This window comes from Notamacropus eugenii, chromosome 5 (assembly GCF_028372415.1).
Source record: "Notamacropus eugenii isolate mMacEug1 chromosome 5, mMacEug1.pri_v2, whole genome shotgun sequence".
Classification (NCBI taxonomy): domain Eukaryota; kingdom Metazoa; phylum Chordata; class Mammalia; order Diprotodontia; family Macropodidae; genus Notamacropus; species Notamacropus eugenii.
The window spans coordinates 112,680,556-112,698,030 of record NC_092876.1 but is presented as its reverse complement, the minus strand read 5'-3'; the positions used below and the strand labels follow the sequence as shown (position 1 = coordinate 112,698,030).

At 37.5% G+C, this 17,475-nt stretch overlaps 1 protein-coding gene across 2 annotated transcripts in view; it reads right to left on the bottom strand.

The window, feature by feature from the left end:
• Nucleotides 1-1,195: 1,195 nt before the first annotated feature.
• The window catches only part of GRM5 (glutamate metabotropic receptor 5), a 661,865-nt gene continuing 645,585 nt past the window's right edge, over nucleotides 1,196-17,475 (bottom strand). For both annotated transcript variants that reach the window (XM_072616794.1, XM_072616795.1), the window contains one exon: nucleotides 1,196-2,021. In XM_072616794.1, coding sequence (XP_072472895.1) covers nucleotides 1,196-2,021 — 826 coding nt within the window. The remainder of the gene's footprint in view (nucleotides 2,022-17,475) is intronic.

Genomic DNA, 17,475 nt, shown 5'->3' with positions numbered 1-17,475 from the left:
AGTAGTCAGACGACTTCAAAAGTTTGAGCTGAGAAACTCTTCCAGTGTGTATCAGTTTCTTGCAAGCAGGGAATGAGGAAGCCTGAATGCCTATTTTAGCTGGTAATGCTAATGAAACAGCATTCATAAAAATGAGTGACATTCCGTTGGGGAGGCAGGGAGGATAGAGCTCAGGATTGCTGCTAGGAAGAGGGTCCCCAGCTGCATAATGTGCTCTAAGAAGGGAATTACAAAACAGTATTCCAGAAAATGTTTATTTTGCTTGTTTTTTTGCTACTCCAGTATTGATTGGCAACATGGTGAATAGTCTGAATAATCAGGAAATCTTCCATTGATTTTGTTGGCTAATGGAGGTGAATCCAATGTAACTAGGGTCATCCTCCCATGGAGATTTCTGGAAGAGGATTTCAGAACCAAGTTGGTAAGTTGAAGAGAAGTCTGGTAGAGCCCTAAGTCATACAGTTAGTATTTACTGCAGAGTACTTACTCTCCAATTGTATATCATGCTTGGGACACACACTTCGGAGGATTTTATATTTACTCAACTGAAACTGCTACTTTTCAAGATCTTCACAGGAAAAAAAAAAGATTGAAAGAGGGGGGTAGGGAGAGAGAGAGGAGAGAGAGAGAGAGAGAGAGAGAGAGAGAGAGAGAGAGAGAGAGAGAGAGAGAGAGAGAGAGAGAAGAGAAAGAGAGAAAGCCTGACATTTTGGTCCCAGATTTTGAGTCTGTTAGAAAATGTACATTCATGTATATTCTTCTGTTCTTGATAAAAGATCACTTCTGGGATAAGAATCAAAGTAAACAAAGAAAACTTTTTTTTTTTTTTTACAGTAGCTTACAATCTGTTTTTTTCCCCCACATACTGTACACAGAGTTCATTGCTACCCTAAAGCAAAGCACTTGGTATGTAACTTATAACAGACTCTTTATCAGCCTTCAAAAGTAGAAGCAGTGTTTCTTAAAAGCCCATGTTTTCTAAGGCCACTGGAAGAAAATCTGCCACTAGATTTTTTTTAATAGCACAGAAATCTGATGTTTCCATTACTGATGTAATGTCTGCCTTCCACCTCAGTTCTTAATCAGGTGACCAATGCCTGTCACTGCCTCTGTGCAAACACTAGAGATCTCGAAGGCTTGCTTCTGTCTCTGCCTGATCATCGGTGTCAGGATCCAGTGTGGTCTCAAATTACATTCACAAAGAAGACGAGCTCTGAGTGTAATCTCTTATGATAAGTGTGTCATATTTTGGAGATGATGGGATACAGAGGGCTGATTCGGACACTGGGGAGTTAGGAGAAGTGCTCCCCGAATCCACTGAGTCTCTAAAAGGGGAAGGAGGAGTTAAAGCCACCAACTCCTCTAGATCTTGCTTAATTACAGCTGATGTCTCAGGTGCATTCTCTTTTCCAGCACCTCCTCCTGGGGGGGTTTTACTGGATGACTGTGCCCCACCATTTACCTCAATGGAAGGGAGAGGCTGTATTTCAGCAAAAGTGGTCATGGTTGTAGGAAGCTGCATCTCTTTAGGGATCAGGTAGGAAGAGCAAAGAGGGGCGGCCACCATGGTGCCTGGGGAAGCTGTGGACAACATCATGGAGTTCAACTCACTGATGTTGGCTGTGAAGCGGGTCACCACACTGCTGATCTGTTCCATCAGGGAACCCTGGGAGGAGCTGCTCCGCTGGGCATGTTCTGAGTGCAAGGATGGGATGTCATCATCCGTGCGGCTCACAGACCCTGCTCGTTGGCTCACTGTGCTGACGGGAGAAGGAGTCTGTGGCCTATATTGGGCGGGGTAGTGTTCTTCTACTTCTGAAACATCATACAACATCTTGGTGCTAGACTCTGGGAATGTAGTACTGCCCAATCTGCTGTCTGTGCTTTTGGAGAAGGGCTTGATGACAGCTGTTTGGTTGGGGTTTTCTTTTTTGTTGATGTGTACAGACAATCTCTGCCAGAGGTGTTGCCCACGACTGCTCTTCTCATTCTGAGCCCACGTGACCGACTTACCATTAGAGCTATGAATGAAAACAAACAAATCACAGACTATTAGTTCTAGAAGAGACTTTAGTAATTATCTAGCCCAACATCCTTATTTTAAAGATGAGAAAACTGAGGCTCAAAGAGAAGTGACCTTCCTGAATCAGTGATAGACTCCGTACTAGAAAATATGTAACCTGATTACCGTCCTGTAGTCTTTCCACTATGGTATGATGCCTTCCAAAATTGATGAGATTTGTCTTGAGTGGGTGTTTAAAGGAAGATGAACACATCAATATCTTTTTATTCATCCTCCCCCACTCCTTAACCTTCATGGTGAATGTTTAAGGGAAGATAAAAATAATATTTCATATTCATATAGAAAATAGAACATTCTACACACCATGAAAAGGGACAGTGCAAGTTTAGAACGGAGGACAAGTTATTTTGCTTAATTTGCACAGAAATATGACAACTGACTCAGATTACCATTACTTACCATTGACACATATCACAATTGCATATTAATAAGAATAAAAGCATATCTAAACAATTTTGTTATAGCTTCTAATCTACCTCTGTGGTAGCAGATATTAGAGAATTGTTCACGTATTTATACTAGGGAGAGATATGTACTGGGGCACACAGTATTATACACTTATATATGTATAGTAATGTATGTTTATATGTTTATAAATGTAACATGGTTTATGCAAGTAGACCAAAATCATACTAACGAATACAGTGAATGGAGGGGGTGGAAATGACCAGCAAGTAGATGAATGATTCTGAAATTGTTTGGAAATATTCTGAAAACTAACAGTGATATTCACAGGGGTCATTCTCATATTCTAGAAGTGCTATATGAACCTATATTTGTTACTTTTTTATGCTGTGATAGGTAGCCACATGAAGAATGTATTTATATATGTGCATGTATGTATGCATGAATGCATGTATGTATTTATACTATGTATGCTTTTGTTTTAAGTTTTTACTAGACCTATGATTTCAATGGTGTAGAAAATCTCCAGGTAAAGAAATTCCCTCTAGCAACGTAGATGAATACCTGCTCTGTGACTTATAGACCTAGAGACTTTCTTGAAGCACTGAGAAGATGTGACTTGCCCAGGGTCATATACATGGTATATGTTAAAGGTTGGAGCTGAATCCACATCATCAGGACCCTAAGGGTACTTAAAGTCTTCCAGGAGTTCCCCAGACCAATGAAATCACACATGTACATATAAACAGATATATGTATACGTATGAAAGGCAACATGGTATAGTGGTTGCCCTCATACGCATGTATCCTGAAGAATAACATACATATCTAAACAATTATGACTTCACAGAATGTTTCATAAACATGACTTATTTGGGTGTTTTATTCTTATTTTTGGTAAACTCAGGCTCCCTGGCATGATCAAAAAGGGTCTTATCTTCTAGCTCTTTTCTTTTAATTTTCTTTCATGATAACCAGTACAATGATCTGCTTCCAGCGAATGCTCTTATACATGTTCTTTACTGACTTGCAATATTTAGACTTTCCATTCTTTTTTCTCAGGCAAGATTTTCATGTCTTTATCTGCCTGATTGAAGATCCCAGCTGTGGGGAAGAAAGCAGAAGAGGTCAAAGCCTCGATCAAATAAGCTAGACTGTAACCTTGCAGTTTCTTCCCTAACTCTTCCCCGGGAGTCTGATTTGGCTGGCCTCTCTGAGGCTTTGTTAGTGAGCCCTAAGTCTGGTGCAAAGACAGAGAGTGATTTTTCCCAGGGTCCTATAGCTAGCAAATGTCAGAGCTTGAATTAGAATCCAAGTCTTCTGGTGTCAAAACTAATGTTCTTTCCACTTTAATTCACTTGTCACAAGACTCTTCCCTCCCAAACCCATACAGCACATCACTGCCAAATGGATATTCTTAAAGCACAGTTTGGTCCCATCATTCCTTTGCTCTAGAAGTGCCAGTGGTTCCCTAGTTCCTCTAGGATAAGATATAAACTCCTTTGTTTGGCACGTAAAACCCTTCACAATCTGATTCCAATCTACCTTTCAGGTTTATTGAACATTTCTCTCCTCATGCACCCCCTCTTCTGTATACCCAGCAGTTTTTTCCCCCTTTTCCCCATCTTTGAAGCTTTCCCCCCATAGGGTGCCCCCTATGCCTGGAATGTATTCCCTGTTTGTCTCTCCTCCTTAGAATCTTAGAAGATCAGCTCAAGTGCCATCTCCTTTATGAAGTCTTTTTGGTCTACCCCATTGTAAATGCCATTACCCCATGAAATTCAATCAATCATTCAATATTTATTAATTACTTACTATGTGCCAGGTCCTGTATTAAGTACTGAAATTACTTTTGAATAATATATATGTATATATATATATATATATATAATATGCATATGTGTATATACACACATAGACACATATATGCATGTATATATTTTGGTATACATCTGAGTGTGTGTATACATATATATATATATATATATATATATATATATATACATATATATATGCATACATACATATAGTATCTGGGGTTTTTGTTTTTGTTGTTGTGTTTTGAATTTACTTGTTGATGTACATATGGTTTCCTCCAAAGAAATGTAAATTTCTTAAGGCCAGAGGGTATTTTTGTTTGTATCCCCAGCAACTGGAATCATATAAGACACATAGCAAGCACTTTGAATAAATGATTGTTCAGTGAATGAATGACTGGAGGATGTAGCCTGTAACTCTCCCTTCCTTCTATTTCTCAGCTCAAGGTGATCTAGATAATAATAATTGGCGATTGTCTCTTTGAATTCTTGGAATTATACCTTGAGGATGAGGATACCTAGATGATACTGGGCTAGGTGGAGAATTTAAGGGAAAAGAAAAACAACTTAGAAAATGCAAGACCCACTTTGAAGAAACAGTTCTGACAGTGCTTTCCTTGCAACTGAAAAGCTGTTAGATTAGCCTCAGATTGCCTGGCTGATTGCCTATGTTTGATGCCATGTTGATATTTTGGGTTGTGCTGGCCTAGAACTGATAGACAGATGCTGCTTTGTCAGATAACTATGTGAAGTCTGGCCTTTCTGCCACTCCTCTAAGTGATCCCTCACTACCCCTGTTAATTTTGCTAACTTTGGGCTGACTGATTCATTAGGCTGATTTAATTTAATTTAATTTGAGTACCATCTCTTTGTCCTCTGTAACATCATGCTTCTTGACCATTCTGCTTTCATTTTCCCAGCATTGTTTCCTTTTACATCTGTTTATTTCTTCTGGCTGCTATCTTGTCCCATTAAGTGGTTTTATCTCACACTAGCAATTATCTAGGGCCCTACTAAGTGACCCACAGAAGTCTGAAAATGGCATGCAATGGTTTCTTTTGAAAAGAAAAGTTTCCAGGTGTGGCATATGTGTGGACCCACAATAACGTGGGGAGAATAGGAATGGTAACTAGCTATCAAGAACAATCAGCACACTCCACATTTTCCAGGATTTTCATTGATTCTTGTCATTTTGAACTTTTTCCCCCTTTTCTTTTCCCTCTTGCAGCTCCAAGAGAATAAGGTTATCCAAGATCTACACCCATCTATGCCTCTACCTGTATCTCCATCTCTGTATCATCTCTCTATCCAACATCTATCTGTCTTCCTTCCTTCCTTCCTTCCTTCCTTCCTTCCTTCCTTCCTTCCTTCCTTCCTTCCTTCCTTCCTTCCTTCCTTCCCTCTTTCTTTCTAGTAATTAAGCTGCAGTGGTCATTTCTGTTAATGATCCTGAGTCTGTCACTCCCACCTCTGCCCTCACTTACCCATCCCCTGACTTTGGATTTCAGGGAAACAGAGGAACAGGAAGAAATAAGGAGATAGGAAAACAAGAAGGAGAGTTAGGAAAAGAGACTAAGTAAGCAGGACCGTAACAGTATTGCTTGTCCCAACTCAGGAGCAGGGGCAATAGAATTAAAGCTAGCAAGAGAAAAAGCCCGTCATCTCTTTCTGTTCCCAAAGAAATAGTTAGCCTATTTGCAGAACATTGCTTTACTGCATATCACCTTCCTCCCTTTCAGAATGACTCACTAATTAAATCTGAACCAAGAAAGAGCTGTTAAGGTAATGTTATTCAAATGCCGGCTATTTTAACACTGCAATTTAAAAATTCAAATAATGAAGGTCAGTCATAATGGTACTTTCCATCTTTAATCCTTCCCTCCCTTTAGAGAAATGTTAGTTATTTACTGGTCTCAAACAGGCTCTCAAATATAACTTCTCCAGCTGTATGAATTCCTCTTTGTTGTTGTTTTTCATAGTGACAGAATTTAAGGGTTTCTGTGTGTATGAGTGGAGAGATTTATAGCAAAATTCTACATGATAATTAGGAGATCTTAATTTATATATGGAAAGGACCCTCCTATGGGAAATCAGTGAAACAGACCAGTAAACAAGTGTACTGCCCCTCAACTGGCTGTCTAGGAATATGTAACTAATATGCTACTGCTTTTTGCCTTAAAGTGAGTATTATGAACAGTTTAAAGTATTCTTATATTTCAGTGTATTTAGGAGTAGCAAAGACTTTTATGCAGTTCATTTATGTTTTCACAAGTGGCCAGGGGACAGGAACAGCAAAACTGCACAAAGGATCACAGAATCTCAAAATCAGAGGAGACCTCGCAGGCCATATGTATAACTCAGGCCTGAAGAACAATTTTTACAATTTTTACGGCTTCTACTTATGAATTATAGTGGGTGTGAACCCACCATCTTCTAAACCAGTTTATTCCATTTCAGGAGCTCATATATATGTTAGGGAAGTTCTTGTCATCTTTTATAGCCAGATAAAATTAACATTTTTTTTTCAACTTAGGATCTTCAAAAATACGTTTTAAAAATAAGTGCTTCTGCTGAAACCCAATTCCTCTTTATTTTCATTTGCTCCCTGTGTCTTTAGATATTTGGGGGGCAAATATGTGCTGCTTGTGAGAGATGGCCTTAATAGTCAGACTCTTTGTAAATATTTCCCGGTCATCTGAGAGATTAGAAGTGTTATTACTGAATTATGCATTCCAGATAGTACATGGTTCCCAATGAATATGAGCAGCCAGCAAGAAGTTCACTTAGTCACATGATCCAGGAGTGTTTGCATGTTTGTTTATAACACTGGGATAGCTGGGAATTTTAAGTACATCCTTAACCACAAGGCATGTTTTTAAGTATCTTATGAGCTTATCAAATGCTTTTTATTGAATATAAAAGATGCAAACATACTTAAGCTTTGAATCTTTCTTCAAAGATGAAATTAAAGGGAACGGTTTGCTTCTTCTCCTTTTAAAAAACAGTGTTTACACAGCATATCACAAAAACAATATTCTCAGTTTTTGCAGATGTCTTAATCAACTCAAATTTCTGTAATGCCTACTATGTGTCAGGTACCATGCTAAACACTGGAGGAAAAAAGATAAAAGACACGCATTAATCCCTGCCCTCCAGGAGCTTACATTCTATCAGGAGAGATAATACATAAACATATAAATATATTAACTGTTAAATAGAAATAGACAAACATACATGTATACATTTGACCAAATCTATGACTTCATCCCTGTAAGAAGCTTCTAGGGGTGTGCTGCAGCCAGCCTGAACACATCTCAAGAGCCTATTGTTAAGTTTTCCCTTATTTATTTATAAACACTTAAACCTCAAAAGTGATTACATATTAGGGCTTGGTTTATTGATTAAGCTTAATGTGATGAATGCAATGTTAATAATGCTGATTAAATTTAAAAGGGCATCAAGAGTACATGTCACACTTTTCCATCCCCTTTCTCCTAGCCAGTTGTTAAATACTCATCACTACATTTTGGGGAGCTCTGGAAGAGGAAATACCTTTTTCAAATTCATCTAAACATCTTCTATACAATTTATAGTCTCCTCCAGTTGCCTGAGGCTTTTAAGAGGTTAAATGACTTGCCCAGGGGTCACATAACCAATAATTGTTAATCTACCTCTTCTTAAATTCTAAGGTTGGATCTCTATCCCCTATACTACATTGTCTCTCATTAAATATTAGGGTAAAGATTTCCTTTGATAAGGGAACTCCCTCTATTTATGCAGGCTAACGTTTTCATCGAAGATTACAAAATTGCCTAGAGCAATATATATATATGTATGTATATATCTGATACAAGGAAATTATTCAGAGGTTGAATTAGCCTCAGATTGCATCTAGTTTAATTTATACTCCTGAAAACATTTCTTCTATCTTATACCTGAAAAATAGTCATCCAGACAATGCTTAAAGACCTCTAATAGAAGGTAACACTATCACCAAAGCAAGAATTTCCACTTCTGCATAGTCCCAATTGTAAGTACTTTCCCCCTTACTTAAAAGAAACCTGGCCTTTTTATAGCTTCCATCTATTGTTTTCAGTTCTGTTCTCTGGGAGTAAGTTGGACAAACATTTCCCTTCTAACTTACGGATAGCCTTTCAAAAACAGCTATTGTGTTCCCTTGTCTTCTCTTCTCTAGACTAAATAAATATCTGAAGTCTGCTTAGTTGATCCTTATATGTCATTAACTAGAGACCCATCAACATCCTAGTTGTCTTCCTTTGGCTGGCCTCCGCCTTATCAGCAGTCTTCTAAAATATGGTACTTGGAGTGGAATGCAGTACTCTAAATGCAATCTTTCTAGGAGAGAGTACAGCCAGAAAATAGCCTTTCTCATTCTAGACCTTAGAACAATCTTAGTGTAGCCTAACATATATTAAGGCTCTCTCTCTCTCTCTCTCTCTTTCTCTCTCTGCAGTCTCCAAAGATTGGCATATCACAGCATCTAAATATTGCCACTGAGTTAAGCTCTGACATAATGATTAAAATGACTTAATAATGGGTATTATTTTACAATAGAAATGCATCTGGATAAATAAGGTGCTAATGAAATGATTATATCAACATGTACTATAAAAACTAGAGCCTGTCAAGCTGAACATAATACCCAAGTTCTCTGTTAGCTCCTTCACTCCCTTTATGACCAAAGGCTCTTTGAGAGTTCTTGCTCCCTGAATCATTAAAGAGTTTATATTCCACCTGGACATGGACCCTCTAACTGAGCATTTTAATTAGGAAGATGGAATGAATTGTCTTTTGAGTTGGTTTTCCATTCCATCAGCCCTCTCCTTCAAGTAGGCACTTCAAAGGGCTCTAATTACTACCCAACTGAGAAATCCTCAACCTCTAGGAGTCACCTCCTTTCCCTGGTTGCTGAATGTAGCACCCAAGGGCATTTTGTCATTTCAGGCTTGCTGTTTCATCAATTCCTCCACAAATATTTATTGAGAGTACTTGCTCTGTGAAAGGCCGGGTTGTTGATGTTGATCACACTGTGCTAGGCATTGTACACACATGGGCAGAAAGAAGCATCCAACATCTGCAATGAGTTTTCAATTTCTATTTCTATTTTATTCAATTTCTATTCTCAACTGACCCATAGTCATCATCACCTAATAAGCCTTTTCCAATTCATCATTCATATTAACTTGCTAAATAATCTTAAGGCATAGATATAACCTTACTCCTTTCCTTTATAAAAATGTTCAGAGCCTTTCTTTTGCTGCCAACAAATTCTTTAGATAGGAAGTGAAGGCACTCTGCAAATGGTCTCAACTTACCTTTCTAGTTTATTTGCGTATTAATTCTCCCTCCATTCTAGCAAAGGAGGACTATTAACTGTTTTCTGATGTGTTTCTATTCTTTCTCACTTCCCTAAATTTGGGTCTATGTCTGACATTATTCATGTTTAGAGTGCATTTTATTCATATTACAATTTCTTAAAAATTTTTCTTTTTCTTTAGTATTCAGTCTCTATGATCATAGAACCTTTCTCCCGATCTCTATAAGCTTACTTTCTCAAATTTTCCTAAAATATCTAGATATCTAGATCTTTACTTTGCCACTGTCACATTCTGTCCTGTGTTATTGAACCACCTGTTGAGGCACATCATACACCCTCCCCAATTAGACTGTAAGATGCTCAAGGGCATAGACAGTGCTTTTTTCCACTTTCCCATTCCTAGGTCTTCAGGTAGCAGTGTCTTCAAATAATAACAGTAACAATAAGCAATTAAATAACGCTTTAAGACTGGTAGAATGCTTTACATATTTTTTCTCACTTGATCCTCCCAACAACCAGGTAAGGGAGGTACTATTATTACCACATTTTACAGGTGAGGAAAATTGAGACAGACAGAGGTTAAATGATTAACCTACGGTCATAAATCTAGCAAATATCTAAGAAAAGATTCTAACTCAGGTCTTCTGGACTCCAAGACCAATGCTTTATCCACTGACCCATTTTGCTGCCCTAAAAACCAGGAAGAACTCTGTCAAGGCCCTACCTCTGACATATCCTGGATGTCACTTAATCTCTTAGTGTTGTAGGCAGAAGAACTCTGCCAGTCTAAGAACTCCCTATGCCAGTGATATCACATGGATCCAATCCACATTCTGATATCTAGAATAATGTTTTGAACATTCATTTGTTCCTTCCTTTCTTCTTTTGTTTATTTATTTGTTTGTTTCTTCATGTAACTTTTTTCTATCTGTGTTTAACTTATTTGTTCATTCATCTATCCGCTTATTCATTTATCTTTTTGTTTATCTATCTATCTGTCTGTCTGTCTATAATCTATCATGTAGATCTGCATTCTCTACAGTATGAAAGTTTCTAGTTTGGGAATCCCTTCCACCAGTGAAGATTAGTAATTGCCATTTAGGATCTTAGAAAGTTGTCTAGGGACACTGATGGATTAAATGTCCCTGCTCACACATTTGGTGTGTTTCAAAGACATGAGTAGAATTCATGTCTTTCTGACTTCAAGGTTGACCCTCTATCTGCTAGAAATGCTTTTTCTTTAAGGTTTGTTCACAGTAAATGCTAAGTAAATTTTTTTATTCATCCATCCATCCATCCATCCATCCATCCATCCATCCATCCATCCATTTACAGCAGGTACTTGTAAAAAGTAGAAAACTTTGAGACCATTGTAGGGGATAGAAGCTGAAGGGGGACCATGACAAACAGCAGCTGAACCCAACATGGTTAATCAGGTTGGACTTCACTATCCACTAGCTGGGAAGGCAGTGTGGTAGTGGGGGAATCAGAAGACTTAGATTTGACTCCCTGCTCTTCCACTTACAATATGTCTGACTGGGTAATCACTCGAGGCCATTCCTGAGTCGAGCCCTCACTGTACCACAGTTTCCTATCTGTAAAGTGACATAATTGAACTTGATGAGAACTATGGCAGCTTCAAGTTCTAAATCTATGATCCTTCAAACCTATGAAGCTGTGATTCCTATAATAAATAATAAATCTAATATGGGAAGACAGGTAAAAAAAATTGCATGGGGTCAGAATCCTTAATTTGTTGTCCATTAACTTTTTTTAAATTTTAACGTTGCATTTTGATATGGCTGTGTTTCCTTGTAATCTTCTGTATTTTACTTTATTAGTTTAAAAACATTATTTTGAGAAAGGGCCCATAGGCTTCAGCAGACCATCAATGGGATCCATGACACAGAAAAGTTCAAGAACTCCCATTCAAGGACATGAAAGAAAGAAAAGGGAGAGCATTTGGTCAGAGAAGCCTTGAGATTTGGTTAAGATTTGAACAGATGTATAAGGGAGGGGGAAAACATTCTAGGTAAAAAAGAGGTTAAGGGGACCAAGAGTACAGAGAGGGTCAGATAAGCCTGTGGAAGGTAGAGGGACACAAAGAAAAGCATTTTGGCTGTAGGAGAAAACTCATAGAAGGAATTCACCATAGATGATAAGGAAGTTGTGAGGTTCAAATGAGATACTTATAATGGACCTAGAACAGTGCCTGACACTTCAAAATAGGCATCTAATAGTAGGTGCTTAATAAATCATTAATTCCTTTCTTATTTCCTTTCTTTCTTGGCCTAATGGAGAGAGGGGGAATTTTATAGGTCCTGGAGCTAGCATTTGCTTAAAATATATAGGAGTTTGAAATATGGGATGCTGCATTTAATGAGGGTTAACAAATGATGGTGATATCCATCAGCCCAATTTCAGTGCCTTGAGGATGGGAACTATTTTTCATTTTTGTCTTTGTTTCACCAGTGCCCAACTCAGCATCTCACATGTACTTAACAAACACTTATTGAACTGAACTGTTGAATTATTTAGAGAATATCACTTTTATTAAAAGGACATGCTATAGCAAGGATTTCCAAAGAAAGTTTCCAGATAGGTATCAAAAGGTTAGTAGAAGCTTTCTTGTAATGTTCCAGAATTCTAGACTGTGGCATGAGGTGTTTAGACCTGATGGAACAACAGGCATTAGAAAAAGCAGGAGAGACAAAAGATGCTACATGGGTCTGAAACAACAATGGGTCATCTGAATGAATATTTGCATAGGAGATGTCTCTAAATTTGCACATCTTATTTTCCTTTTGAGCTATCACAATTCTGGTTTACTCATCAAGTATGAGTCTTCTTTGATGTGGGCACATCCATGCTGGATGGTAGATATCCCAGATATAACTAGGTGGTTAAATTGTTTTTTCACTTGGAACCTAAACTTCTACCACCTTGTGAGGTCTGTTGAAGATTTTATGGAACCATTGGCAAATTCTTTATATATTTATGCTGACTTCTGTTTTCCCAAAGAGACTCTAAGCTCTGTTCTTTGTATTCTCTCCCCCTACTCCCAGTAAAGCCATTAATCTAAGTTAGCACCATGCTTGGCATATAGTAAACTCTTAATAAGTGCTTTTGTAATTCATTCATTCATGCAGTAGGAATTCAGTGAATATATTTGAATGAATGAATGAATAAATATAGGAAATTCTTACTTCCCTAAATAGATTATTGGAATCCTGAGAGTAAAGATTGATTCTTCTATAACCCCCTATTCCTAGCTCATACAGAACAGCACCTAGAGAGCCAGGATTAAATGTTATCAAGGTACTGTGGTGACTCGGTACACATGAAATATTTAAATTCTAGTTGCCAGATGTAACCAATTTATACAAATATCCTCCCTTTACTTGTAAATCTGCTGCGTCTCTTGAACCCTAGAACAGTAATAAGAAGGGAGGGAGCCCTGTTAAAAAGGAAATCAAAATTAATTCACTGACCTTCTAGAATGTGACAGTTCTCCATCAGACAGCATTGCTTACCTGAGCAGGTCATTTTCGTCATTGTTTGGTTTTCTGTCTGAGAATAGCAAGGTAATAGTGAGCATGTGTTTTCTAATGATCCAATGGAGGGGAGTGGTGACTGCAACATTCTTGTTCTTTCGCTTGCCTAGAGGATTCAGAAAGCCATTTTCCTTTAATTTAGAAGTAATTTCATAGAAGTTAATAACTAGTGGACCCAGTTTCCCCCACTAGAATGTAAACACCTTGAGGGCAGGGACTATTTTACTTTTGTCTTTGTAGCATCCAGCACATATAGACCTCGAACATATAGATACTTAATCAATGCTTGTGGATTGAGTGAATGAATGAAACAGGAATCAGAGGGTAAGAGTAAAAAGGACATTCATAGAGACCATCTAGTCCAAACGACTTTGAGAAGGGCCCCCTTCTGTGTATCTCTGATCAGTGTCAATCTTTTAGACTCTTCATGAAGACCTATAAAGAAGGAAAACTTGCTATCCACCAAGGCAACTCATTCCACGTTAGAACATCTTCTCTTATATAGAGCCTCAATTTATCTCAATGTAACTTTTACTTATTTTTCCTAGTTTTGCCCTCTGAACCCAGCAGAATAACTCAAATCTCATTTCAACATAGTAGATCTTTATAGATGGAAAACAGCTATTATTCCCCAGCTCTTATGTCTTCTTCTAAGTCAAGGCTAAACATTCCCATGCCCTACAACTAAAATGTATATGGTGTTGCTTCTACTTCTTTAACCATCCTGACTGACTTCCCTGGAATTATGTATTTCTTTAAAATCCTTCCTGAAATGTGATATCCAGAAGAGAACACAGCATTCTAATATTGGTCCATCCCAGGAACCATGAATGAGATTATCCTCTCCCTCACTATGGGCATTCTCTCTCTATTAATTCAACCTATGATTGCAATAGATTTTCCACATACATTTTTCATATTGAGCTCTATTGCTCAGCACTGTACCAAGTGCTGGGGATAAAAAGACAGAAATGAAAATAGCTCTTGCTCTTGAGGGGTTTACATCCTATCATAACTAACTAAACTCCCAGCAAAGATTCTTGCTTATAAGTACTATTTTTGGAAAGCCACGATAATGAGGAAATTTTTCCTTCATGAAGCTTAACTGTGCAACTTTGTCCCTTGCTCTTCCTAACTCTGCCTTGGGACTAAATGGAAGAAATATAATATCTCAGCTGTGTGATAGCTCTTCAAGGGGATAAAGTCAGAAGTGTGAATGAAACCAACTTGTACCATCTCTCAAGAGCTGGTTGCTGTATTTTCTGTGTGAGCAATTACACCTAAGAAATTGGCAAACAGGATAAATTAGGGCTTGATTTATTGATTTGTTGATTGCCTATACTTAAGAAAGTGATGGAAAAAATAATAGTGCAGATTAAACTTCAAAGTGTATCCTGTGTACATTTTTCCCCCTCCGCAGGGTCTATCACTAAACATTTACTAGTAGATCCTGCTCTGAGCACCTTTCCTCTTGCTGGTTCACCTTCATCATTACAAAATGCCTACATTGTCGTTTCTATAACACTTCACATTCAATATGCTGCTTGAGCCTCAAAACAACTCTTTGAGGTAGTTATTATAGGTATTATTATCATCATTTCCCAGACGAAGCACTGGAGGCTTAGAGAGATTAATTTATTATGGAACTAGGAAACAGCAGAGATAGGTTTTGTACTCTGATCTTCTTGGTGCTAAGTTTGACTCTTCGTTATGTCCAACTGGCTGCCTCTCTCTACAATTTAGCATTACCTTTCAAAAGGAATTTACTCATGAAATTTATGATGCTCTTTGCAAACCAGACTAAGGGAAATAGGAAAGCAGTTTTTATTTGTGTCGATTAATGAAGCCAGTAATTTAAATTCTAAATCAGAGAAACATTAGCCTCACTTCCAGTTTTTGATAGCCTCATAAAATATTCCTTTGCATAATTGATTGTGGTGCAGAGCATTTGAAAGTTTTTTTAGGTCAATTTGGGATTTATCATTTCTTTCCTTCTTAGTGGTATTTCTAGAAAATTAATCTGAAAACAGTATAAAATGTACAAAAGACAACTTACTTTATTATATGCATTATATGTCATTTTTAAAACCAAGGAATCATAGAGTTGTTTGTAAACTTCCTAGGCAGAGATTCAGATATTGAGAATTGACATTGTTCTTGGTAAAGGCCAGGAAGAATTACCTTCCTGGATCTGATAGCAGTATTGGCTCAATATGAATAGCTCTCTGAGCCCCAAGAATGCAGTCACCTATAAATTGGAACACTGGAGCACTACACTGTAACTTTTATGTAGGAAGATGAAGAATTTTTTTAATTGAAGAAAAAAATAGTTCCTGTCTTCAAGGTACTTATATTCTAGTAGGAGAAACTGAGTTCACTTGTCATTAATTTCCATTAAATCCTTGCCAAATCAAAGGACATGACTTTCTGAGTCCTCTAGGCAAGCAAAAGAACAGTAAGAATGCTGTAACCAGCCCCATTCTCATTATAGTGTTGGAAAAAATATAGACTCTACCACCTTGTTATACTCAGCTAGACAACTGAGCAGTGACAAAAATGACTTCTACTACAGGGGTAGTTAAAAGTACAGAAAATTCAATTATAGCCATGGATGAACTGGGGTAAGGACATTAAAGAATATTTTGTTAAAAAATATCCTAGATATTTAATTCCTTCTGCCTCTACCCTTCCTTGGGTCTTCACTTTATGGCTTGTGGCCCTTCTCAGTCATGCACTTTCCTGTTCTACAAGAGCAGAGTTGGGTAGGTAGTGTATTGGAATAATTGAAATACTTTTATGATAGTCTCATATCTTCTTTTAGGGGATGTGGTTTCAAGACAGATTTATCCCAATGACTGGTCACTATTGCCATCTCCCCTCATTGAATTGTTATAGCCCTTATTACTTGGAACAAACCAATACCCACAGGAGTGAAGGATAAATACAACAAACATTGTACCCAAGAAGGTCTGTGTACTTGAGGAGGTCAGCCATGTATCCGTATATGCATATAAAGTTAATGAATAAGGCAAGACAATATAAAAGTATGAAACAATTCTAATTGTTTCATTTACATGAAAATGATAAAGAAGAAATAACACTAGATTTAGAATAAAAACAACTAGATTCAATTCCTCCCTTTCTATTTATTGTATTGTGACTTTGTGCACCTTGTTATAAAACCATTAAAAGTGATCTCAGATAAGTCATTTCAGTTTTTTGAATCTCAATTTCTTAATCTGTAAAGTAGGGACAATCAATGTAGTATTTGACTCACAAATGTCATTGTTAAAAAAGCAATTTCTAAGTCTTAAAGTTCTATAGAAATGTGAGTGGTTACCACCACTACCACCACCAATCTTCCTCCTTCTCTTGTTTATGAGTATTTTCTCTTCAATAGCACTAAGGACACCTTCATGCTAGGGATGATCGTATTTTACCTATATTCTCCATAGTTCTTAGGATAATGTTGTTCCACAGGATATAAAAGCTTGGAAATGACCCAGATGATAGCGCAATCCTTTCATTGAATAGATCCAGAAATAGGCCTGCAGAAGGAGGAATGACCTGCTTAAGGTCACAGAGCTGGTAAGTACTTAGTGAAAGCTTTTTAATTGACTGGTCAAACTATTCTTTGGAGCTTTACGGATATAAAATGCATATACTCTTAAATGTTACAAAACAGTAGGTTTAGTTTTTCACTCAGATTTTCTGCAATGACAGTCTTTCATAAGACAAGTATCAAATATTTCATATCCGCAACCTCATTTAATGCAACTAACAAGATATTCTATGCCCTGATATCTTTAACAGGAAAGAATGACCCTTTGATTGAGTTACAGAATCAGCCAGATCTCTAAATTAGGCATGAACAGATTCTAGAAACCTCTAGGGATTCAATCAATCAGAAACATTAATTAGGTATGAACAGCCTACTCAATCACATTGGGAAGGAGCAAAGAGCAAAGTCATACGATGAAAGGTTTTGGGAAGAGATGAAAGAATAAGTCAACTCTGTGCCTTTGTATAATTGGAAATGCAGATTCTAACAGGAACATTCCATCAACTGCACTGGGAATCAAGTTTTGGGAGTATATTAGAAATGCAGAACTTTTGGATCTGTATTAGAAGGTAGGGCATGGAGGTGAGAATATTGAATACAACCTTCTTCCTCTTCATTGTCATGTCAATGAGAGAAGACTGGTAATGGTGCATTCAACTGGTAGCTGAAAGAGACCAGCTAGATAGGTAGAAGAAAAGTAGCTTGAAGTACCTGGC